At 43.0% G+C, this 9,976-nt stretch overlaps 2 protein-coding genes across 2 annotated transcripts in view; one reads left to right on the forward strand and one right to left on the reverse strand.

The window, feature by feature from the left end:
* Positions 1 to 536: 536 nt before the first annotated feature.
* Positions 537 to 9,976, reverse strand: part of FNTA (farnesyltransferase, CAAX box, alpha) — a 14,272-nt gene continuing 4,832 nt past the window's right edge. The window contains exons 3-11 of the mRNA XM_027652991.1: positions 9,908 to 9,972; positions 9,152 to 9,237; positions 7,434 to 7,548; positions 6,487 to 6,591; positions 5,633 to 5,759; positions 5,048 to 5,196; positions 3,136 to 3,198; positions 2,459 to 2,630; positions 537 to 952 (exon numbers count right to left, since the gene is read on the reverse strand). Of these exons, the coding sequence (XP_027508792.1) occupies positions 821 to 952; positions 2,459 to 2,630; positions 3,136 to 3,198; positions 5,048 to 5,196; positions 5,633 to 5,759; positions 6,487 to 6,591; positions 7,434 to 7,548; positions 9,152 to 9,237; positions 9,908 to 9,972 (1,014 nt within the window). The 3' untranslated portion in view covers positions 537 to 820. The remainder of the gene's footprint in view (positions 953 to 2,458; positions 2,631 to 3,135; positions 3,199 to 5,047; positions 5,197 to 5,632; positions 5,760 to 6,486; positions 6,592 to 7,433; positions 7,549 to 9,151; positions 9,238 to 9,907; positions 9,973 to 9,976) is intronic.
* Positions 9,618 to 9,976, forward strand: part of FUT10 (fucosyltransferase 10) — a 16,169-nt gene continuing 15,810 nt past the window's right edge. The window contains exon 1 of the mRNA XM_027653140.1: positions 9,618 to 9,637. The gene's annotated coding sequence lies outside the window, so the exon portion shown is untranslated. The remainder of the gene's footprint in view (positions 9,638 to 9,976) is intronic.

The raw sequence follows: 9,976 nt of genomic DNA on the forward strand, positions 1-9,976 counted from the left end.
TGTTTAACACATTCTTTGCCTGTGTTCAACACGCATGACAGACCAAGGGGGGGTCTCAGCGTCCTAAGTGGGAGGAGCATGACTGCCAGAATGATCAACTCCCAGTCAAACCTGAAACTGTGTGGGATCTGCTGCTCCAGCTGGATCCTTACAAATCTATTGAGCCTGATAGGCTTCAGAATCCTCAAAGAGCTGGCTGATGTCATTGCAAAACCTTTCTCGATAATTTCTGAGTGATCTTGGGGAAGCCACAACTCAACTTGAAGCTGGCAAATGCTCCTCAGCCAGGGGGAGACTGAGGGCAGAAGCCTGCAACTTTCTCATGAGGGGAAGAGGAGGGGCAGGCACTGATCTCTGCTCTGTGGTGACCAGTGACAGACCCAAGGGAATGGCCTGAAGCTGTGCCCAGGGAGGTTGAGGTTGGATATTATAAAAAGGTTCTTCACCCAGAGGGTGGCTGGGCACTAGAACAGGCTCCCCACGGCAGTGCTCACAGCACCAAGCCTGACAGAGTTCAAGAGGTGTTTGGATGATGGCACATGGTGTGACTCTTGGGGATGGTCCTGTGCAGAGCTAAGAGTTGGACTTGATGATCTTTGTGGGTCCCTTCCAAATCAGCACATTCTGTGATTCTTAACTGCACCTAGAGCTATCACCAGAAGCAGCAGTGATCCAGGACTATACAGCACTCTGCACTCCTCTTTCATTGCAACTTCTCCTCACCAGGGGACTACTACACAAGATTTTAAATGAGTTTATGACTCTACTTAGTATTGCTTTAGAACAGCTTGAGAGCTTAACACTTTTCTTCCATATTCAGTTACTGTGGCTTATCTGTCAGTGTGCTGGTCTGTTCAGTGCCTGAACTGTGCTTGCTCTTAAGGGACCTTCCAATGTATCTCCAGTATTCCTTTCGAATGGTGTCTTTTTCTTTAGCCAGAATTTCACACAACTACGAAAAAAAATAGAGAGAGTGAAGTGTTATACCAAAAGCTTATAGAATCCTTGTCTTTATAAAGTGCATGCAATATGTTTCAGATAGTATTAGAAACACCTTTCTCAATAACAATATTTGTTTCATTCACTGGATTTACAACTGTCCAACAATATCAAACTGATGACAACTCCAGTTGGTAGTCAACCAGTCTGACATTGCACAAAAATCCCTCCAGTTCCATTTCAGTCTCAACAGTTTCCTTGTGACTCCTTTCCATGCCTACCACTTGTCATCCACCCCAGCCTATTCATCCTATAGTATATCACAATATATTTCCTGAGAACCTTGACTGTCTTTTAGTGATCCAACAGGTGTAAACCACTTGATTCCAAACACTGGAGGATCATCCCGCTCTTGAATCTTCAGTACTCCTAATGGACAGACAGGAGAAATTCTGTTTCTGTTTTTTCTCAGCAGATTGTCCCAAAAGGGTTCTCCATGCAAGTCTGTAACCATCTCTCATGATATGTTAAGAGTTGGTGCTATACAGACATTTCTACATTTTTGTTTGGTGGTTTTTTTATTTTGGTTTGGGTAAGCAGTCACGTACATCCTACTCACAGGATAGGTTTTGTATATTTTACATGGTATGAACACTGTCTACAAAGGTTCTAGTAAATTCTCTTTTATTATGCAGGTGATATTGCCTTACTCAGTGAAATGGAATCGAGAAATTAGGAGCTTGGATGCCTAAACAGAGGAAGAAATCAAATTCAGTGAAATAGTAAAAAGGGGACACAAATCTAGGGGGTACAACTGCACTTAGTTACAATCTCCTCCTAGAACACAACAAAGGGGAAATGTTGAGAAAGAATAATGTTGGAACACAAAGACACCAGGCAAAACTGCAGCTCTAATTACATCAAGCTCCAGTTTGTCCCACAGTGAATGGAAAGTGTATTAAAATTACACTACAAACGGCACCAAGGAGTACCCAACAATACTGGGAGATAAACAACATTGCTAGAAGTAATCTATTCTCTGTAGGAAATGGTGCCTGACATTTGTTACCGATGTCCCCAGTGCCTGCCGGCCATAAGCTAATTGTGACAGCTTTCTTAGAAAAAGCTAAGAAGGGCAAAAGGAGCTTGAGATTGTTTGGATACAGATACTCTGAGAAAAAAACCATTAACCTACAGAGAAGAGAGTGAGTTCATGCTAAAAAGTTAACACTGGAAACCAATTGTTCAAACCTCTTCTTTCTTCTGCAAGCAGTATTAGAAATCTTCCTTTACTACCAGGTGAAGAAAACTTACAGTGATTCTGTAACTGGCGAGTTATTATTTAAATTCATGAGACCCTTGTGATTCTGTGGCTTTTGTGTTCAACTCTTCAGAGACCATTGGTTTTAGCAAGTAACCTGTTTTTTTTTATGAAAATCAACCCCATTTTGTCAGGCTGTAAAACCAGACAGCAAGAGATGGCATTGCTGAGAAGCAAAACCAAGCCCTCAAAACGTACCTCCAATGCCTTGTTCAGTGTTTCTTCCTTGTTATCACACTGGTTTTCAAGCATATCTTCATATATGTCCACAAGGAAGGCAATCAGATAGGGTGAACTATGACTGGGCTGTAAATTCAACAGTTCCTCTAACAGGTTTGGATACTTAGAAAGACCACGATCCTGCAGAATCCTAGAACAGAGGTTAATAGGCTTGACACATGATCTTGACCATGAATCTGGTATGAATAAATGCATTTTTGTTACGACTCCTTTGCTTGGAGATCAGTTTTTGAAATCAGGGTGCAAATACAAGTAAGGTAGAAGGTAAGCAGCATGCAGCACTAGGACAGCTTCATGCTGTATAAGCTAGCACAGTTCATGCTCGACTGAACAGAAGTTAGACTGAAAGCATGTTCCCTAATTCCTACTCTATGCTCTTGAACCTAGTAACATTACAGTCAAGTTTTTAAAAGCAGAAGTACCTGCAGTCCTCCTACAAGAACTACAGGGTTAGAAGCCTAGTGGAAAGTTACAGAGAAATGAGGTTAATGTAGTAACACCTTTTGTCAGTATTTGCCTGTTTGCTTAAGTACACTACACTAGGATGAACAGCAACAAGTTCTCTTCAATTAAGAAGCAGGCATAAGACACCTCATACAGATATTCTCTTTGCCTCACGGGAAAATAGACCTCACCCTTTTAAATAGTTCCAAGCACTCTCATTATGTGGCACTGCTTTGATCATCTCAAGAGTGTACCTGCAAGAAAAAGAGAACACGTCATGAATGCAACCAATAACAATACAGCTAGAAACTACCTGGAAGTGCTCAGAAGATTCCGAATGCATCCCTCTAGTCTATACTTCAGCCTTTTTGCAGATCATCTCAGCTGGGTCATACATCAAAAATGGCTCACAATATAATCATCAGAAGTCTCAGAGAGGCAGACACTGTGAAAGCTGTTTTAAAATCTGAAGTGTTCAATTCGGTGGGCTTTATACAATAATTAGCTGGTTCTCAAAATGATTAGCAATAACACTAAGAAACAACATAATATACTCTCCTGGTAGGCTAAAGGAATAACTTGATGTTATTGATGCTCAGAAATGGTGAGGGGCTGACAAAGGCTGGAGTAACTGAAGACCAGGGTGAGCTATGTTAATATGACTGCAAGTGGTATGTTCTGTACCTATTTGCAGAACCTTTTTCATGAGGCTGCACTCAAGCAAACCCATAGAAAGGCAGAGCTTGAGCTTTCAGCTCACACAGCCTTCTGCCAACAGTTCTTTGAAAGCAGCAGTGAGGCAACTGCTCTAAAGGCAAAGCAAGGAAAGGCACCTCCCATACAGTCACAAAGCCGCATTTCATCTCCACCAAACAGACTTTACCTTCTGCCCTTTCCCAGAATAACCAGGCATTCCAATGATGTCCAGAGACAGAGATACTGACAAAAAGTTATATCGGGCATACCAGAAAAAGAATACCCCCCCAAATCCTAACTATTTTTTAACATTCTGCAGTCACTAGGACAAAGACCGAGTTTACCGAGCATCAGGCAGCCCAACTACAGTTCTATAATGATATCTGGGAAGTCTTAAACCTTTGACAGTCTGGTTCTTAAGATGGGATCCAATTATATTGAACAGATCGAGGGAGGATGTCCCATCGAACCTCTCAAGAGAAGAAGCTGAAAATATCCAAGTGTAAGTCATGGAAATAGTTCAAAGTTATAAACTGGTAGAGAAGAACGACTTGCAGCAGGTTGCAAAGACAACCATGAAAGGTGGCGAGGCCTGGGATCCTCTGAAAAATGTACTAATGGACATATTCAGAAATTCAGTCTTTCTTCTGAAGAATAACTCCAAAAAATTCCAGTTCCTTATTTTGATTGCTTGTCCACATTAGACAAATATCTTCTTGTAACTAATAACCCTGACCAGCCGGCTGAGACACGAAACCTACATTATAAAACTTCTCTTACCACCATGAGTAGCAAAATACATGTCTAGAAGCCCAGTTTGCCTTCAGTTAAAAACATACCACTCAGAAACAGTGAGCTCATTTTCCTCAAAACTAGCTAACTCACAGAGGTAGTTGTCTTTGTGCCAACCACATACCCCTGAAAGCTCCTTTCTTTTTCCAGCTCCATCAAATTCCTCACAAAAGGCAACTGCTCTTTCTACAATCCACGTCCACATTACATTTAAATCATTGTGGCTACTGTACTACTGAAACAGCAATTTAGTACAACACAAAGAGTGCCTGTCATTCCAAGCTTTCCAGGGGTAGGATACTAATGAATGGCACAACTTAAGTGGTTCCAGTGTCATGGATTTTCTGCAGGTTTTCCCACTGTAGCTAGCTGATCATAAAAAGCCAAAAGTTTTGTTTGAACAATAAACAGAAGGTTGGGAAAACAGATTTATGAGAGTAGCTTGCCCAGGGTAAGCAGAGCTTGCTTCAGTCTAACACTTGATCAGCTACCCATGACAGTGAACCTCAAAAGTGCATAAAAACAGGAAACACAAGCCCATGCAGACTGTCAAAGTATTCCTTTGCTTCCATGTAATGGAGAACGCTTAATGTGAGCCTGAATAGCATAACTAACCGGACTTCTCTGTCTAGGACTGCTGGATCATCGTAGCCAGTGGTGTTGAAAATGACAAAGTGTCGTTGGTTCCAAACAGAGTTGTTTCTCACATCTTCTCTCAAAAGCTGGTCTACATATTCCAGTTCATTGTCCCATAATTTGAACTCCTATAGAAAGCGAAGGAAGAGAGAGAATCATAATCAAAAGTTTTTATCTTTTTAAAATACATCATCCTTGCTCCTAAGTTGTCTGAACATCAGATATAGAGACTTTTCTTGAAGAAATCAACACAAAGTTTAAAATAAAAAAATAAGGGTGCACTAAGAACATGCTACGCTATTCAGTGGCACTCAGAAGTTATTAGCTCATCATTAAATTCACACACATAACAGTAAGCAAACATCAGGGCAACTTTTTGACCTCAATTCCTAAAAGGCAAGTTCATAGCTAACCCCTACCACACACTAAAAATGCAATTGCTTTTCCCCCTTCAGCCTTAAGAAACAAAGTGCCAAATGCAATTCGCGTTGCATTTAAGAAGCGAAACTCTACAACCTGAGCAGGTTATTTAAGGAACCAATGAGTTCTGTGGATATACAATACCTGAATAACCCACTGTCTGTGTTGCCACGCATGGTAGTTTTTGGCATCTTGGTTAAGAATGTCAGCTATGAACTCAAGCTCTTGAGATGGATCCTGCAGCCACTCCACCAAGACCCGCCTGTGATGCCTGATGACAAGAGGCAAATTTTTTTGTGAACGTGTGGTCTGTATTAAAGCAGCATATAGCAACTGTTCTGCTCAGGAAAAACCCCACTAGTTAAATATTTCAAATTAAACACACCAAAGCATGCCACTTGGCTCTGAGAAATTTATGATGTCTACTTCTACTACAGTAAATTCTACCTATACATACACACTGGCCAAACATCTCATGTTAGGCAAGTAATGTTCACCTGAAGTAACCTATTTTCACTTTTAACACTCATGGCCAAAATCTTTAGCAGAATAAAATTTTCTAGTAGTACATAATTTTCTCCAGCAATATCAAGATTGCTGCTTTGCCTATTCCCATTCACTTTGGAGAAACCCAACAACAAGCAAGCAAACTTCAAGACATGATAAAAAAAAAACCAACCAATTTCTATTTGCCTCTTTGTTTGCTTTTTCACAAGTCATTTTTTTTCATGTCAGACTTATTTTGACAGTTTAAAAATTTAAATTAACAAGAAAACAAGATTTGTTTAGCATGTCATGAGCATATGTTTAGAACGAGTAGCTGAAGAGAACTTTGAGATGATGCAACTCCATTTAACTCCTCTGCTACTGCCACTGCAGCAGCTGCAGAATGCAACTCTTAACAACTTTTAGGACCAATGGTCACAACTTATGGACAATTGACAAAGCAAAAGTTAATTGCAAAAATGTTACAAAGTGAAAAGACTGCAGGGTTTTACCAGACTTGGTAGTTCTTTGGCTGATCTTCAATGATAGCTGTAATATACTTAAGTTCCTCGTGGAGATCTTTTCCCAAAGACTGCAGGAGGACTCTCCGGAAATGCCTGTATAAAAGTCAAGCATTTGAACACTGCAAAAGGGCTTTCCTAAAATTCATGGAGGAGAACACAGAACCACCTTTGTTCACAGTTCTTCTAATGGATATCGAGTTAAAAATAGTGAAAAAACCAAAACCAGTGCAAAAACCTAAACCACATATCTAGTTCTGTTGAAGGGCATTCAACTATTGGACAGTGAAGAACTGGAACATGACTGGTTACAACAGTTTGTTACCTAAGATTCTAGCAATGCTGTTTCAAGTTAACATATCTACACACACTAGTCTTTTAGTCACAGAAACCATGACTTCTGTGCTTAAAATAATGTAAACTTCCTGATTTTGTGGAAGTTAGCAGAATAAAGATGTACAAGAGGCACTGGTTGGCTTTCTCGAGTTAAAAGGACCTACTCTGAACATCAGAAATTCACTGTTTATTCATTACCTATCTAAACATTAACCTGACAGATCTAAAATTCACTATTTAGTAAGTATAAACTTATTTGCTATCATGCTTTTATGCCTCTTCTTGAAGTCAGCTGAGGGCATCTTCAGCATTTTGCCAAGGCCACATTATCAGATAAGTGATATAATTTTAAACTGCAAAGTCCTTTTTGTGGCTAACCCTGATCTTGACTGATAACATCCCCGAAGCCAAAAAACCCCACTGAATCAAAAAGAGACATGGAAAATACTGAACAAAGGCTTTCTTTGGAAGCTCACCAGAAATCTACAAACTCCTCTGTGCAAACTCAACTGGTCGTGCCCTTATTGGACTAATAAGATACTGAAGACATAAGAGGTAGGCAATCAAACGACCACAGAAACAATCCCAAGGTGATTACGTACCATACTGTGTAGTTTGCAGCGTTTAACTCAATGGCATCCGCTGTTAGCTTGAAAGCTCTTTCACTCCTCTCATCCCGCTGCAGAACAGCTCGGAAGTAATCATAGACATCTCGAACTAAACAGATAACAGTATCTTGTCCAAGGCTGTGAAACAATGGCGTTAGTGGGTTGACTCTGGCTGGATGCCAGGTACCCACTAAAGCCACCCTCTCACTCTCCCTCTGCAACCAGACAGAGGAGAGACAAAAAAAACAGCAAAGGATTCATCAGCTGAGATAACAGCTGGGAGAGGTCACTGACTGATCACCATCACAGGCAAAACAGACTCAAAGTGGGGATATTAAGTGAATTTATTACTAAGAGGGTCAGAGCAAAAGAGTGAGAAGTAAAATAACCTTAAAAACACCTTCCCCCTAATCCTCTTTCCTCCCATGTTCTCCCTCCCCCCCCCCAGTGGTGCAGGGGGATGGGAACGGGGGTTACAGTCAGTTGTTGTTTCTGCCGCTGCTCAGGGAGAGGAGTCCTTCCCCTGCTCCCGTGGGGTCCCTCCACAGGAGACAGTCCTTGATGGACCTCTCCAGTGTAAGTCCCTTGGGCAGCAGCTCTTCCCAAACTGCTGTCCTGTGGGTCACTCCTCCATGGGGTCAGTCCTTCACCAATGAGCTGTACCAGTGTGGGTCCCCCACAGGGGCCACAAGTGCTACCCAGGAAAAACCTGCTCCAGTGTGGGCTTCCCTCTTCTCAGGCTGCAGGTCCCCAGCAAGACCCTGCTCCCTCTTGGGCCTCCCATGGGGTCACTGCCTCCTTCAGATATCCACCTGCTCCAGCAGGGGCTCCTCCATGGGCTGCAGGGGCACCTCTGCCCCACCCTGGTCTGCACCACGGGCTGCAGGACCTCAGCCTGGAGCACCTCCTGCCCCTCCTTCTGCACTGACCTTGGTGTCTACCTTGTTGTTCCCATCTTCTCACTCTGCACTTCCCTGGCTGGAATTCTTTCTGTGCCACAATCTTCTTTTCTTAAATATGTTATCACAGAGGTGTTACTGTCACTCCTCCTTGGCTTGGCCTTGGCCAGCAGCAGGAAGCCCATCCTGGAACCTGCTGGCATTGGTTCCACTGGACAGGGGAAGCTTCTGGCAGCTTCTACCAGAAGCCACCCCTGTAGCCCCCCCCATCAGACTCAGCCACAGAAACCTACTACAAATGGCCTGATTAGAGGGTAACGTTAATAATCCTTTGAAGTTATTTCTTGTTTTGTGTACTTAAAGTACACCTCTTTAAAACAGTAGCTACGTATTGCTCTGACAGCACTTTAGACTAAAACCTCTGCATGACACTAGCCCACTGAAAAGCTGCAAAAGTATGTTAGAAATACACCACCTGAGTAATATCCAAAACAATCGTAAAAGTTCCATGCTGCCTACTCACCCTGTTTCTCCAGACGCAGGAGTTTCATATCTCACTTTCACTTGTGGGCTGGCAATGCCTTATGTCATAAACCACACTATCTGCTGTGTTACCTCTTAAGCCATAGGATTTTAAAGTAGTATCTGGGCAATTAACATCTCAGGTGAAGACTCAACTTCAGAGAAGCTTGGTGAAAACATCACACGCAACCACCATAACACAATTGTAGAAAATATTATCCAAAACATGAAGTCTTGCTTTAACAACACTATGGGCAGAAGTTTTCAGAGATGAATATATTTAAGACTTACATTTTTCACTGTAGATGATCTGAACAACAGGATTTGGCCCATCATTTTGAGGGACAGGTTCAATATCTGCCCATTCCTTCCTGTCCCTGTAAATACATGTTTTTGTCGTTTTAATGTTTCTAATTAATGCACAAAATGCTACACAAATGATGACACACACAAACACACACGTGTCCAGAAATACATCCTTGTTCCCAACAGGGAACAGTATTGCCACTACATTATTGGCTATAACACAGACCGGTATACAAACAGGTAAAGGTGTTCCAACATAACAAGGACATGGAACTGTTGGAGCAAGTCCAGGGGAGGGCCACGAAGTCGACAAGTGGGCTGGGGCTGAAGAGAAAGATGCATGGAAACCCCACAGCAACCTTCCAGTATCTGAAAGGGGCCTACAGGGAAGCCACAGAGAGACTTCCGTCAGGAATTGTATAGTGATGAGACAAGGAGTAAGGGGTGCAGGCTGAAACGACGCATATTTAGGTTAGATACAGGAAAAAATTCTTTACCGTGAGGGTGGTGAGACAACAGAACAGGTTGCCCAGGGAGGTTGCGGATGCCCCAAAGCCGGGGGCGTTCAAGGCCAGGCTGGACGAGGCCTTGAGCAACCCGGTCTACCGGGAGGTGTCCCTGTCCCTCCCTCCAGCTCCCCGCTCCTCCGGCCCCCCCGCAGCTCCGCCACCCCGCGCCCCCCAGCCCGTGAGGCGCCGCGAGGGTCGGTCCGCCCCGGGGGCCGCGCCGCCGCGGCCGCACCTGTAGAGCACGTAGCCGGCGTCCTCCCCGTCCTCCTCCTCCTCCAGCAGCTGCCCGAAGCCACCCTAT

The sequence above is a fragment of the Corapipo altera genome, unplaced genomic scaffold, assembly GCF_003945725.1.
Source record: "Corapipo altera isolate COAL_440 unplaced genomic scaffold, ASM394572v1 61305, whole genome shotgun sequence".
NCBI classification, from domain to species: Eukaryota; Metazoa; Chordata; class Aves; order Passeriformes; family Pipridae; genus Corapipo; species Corapipo altera.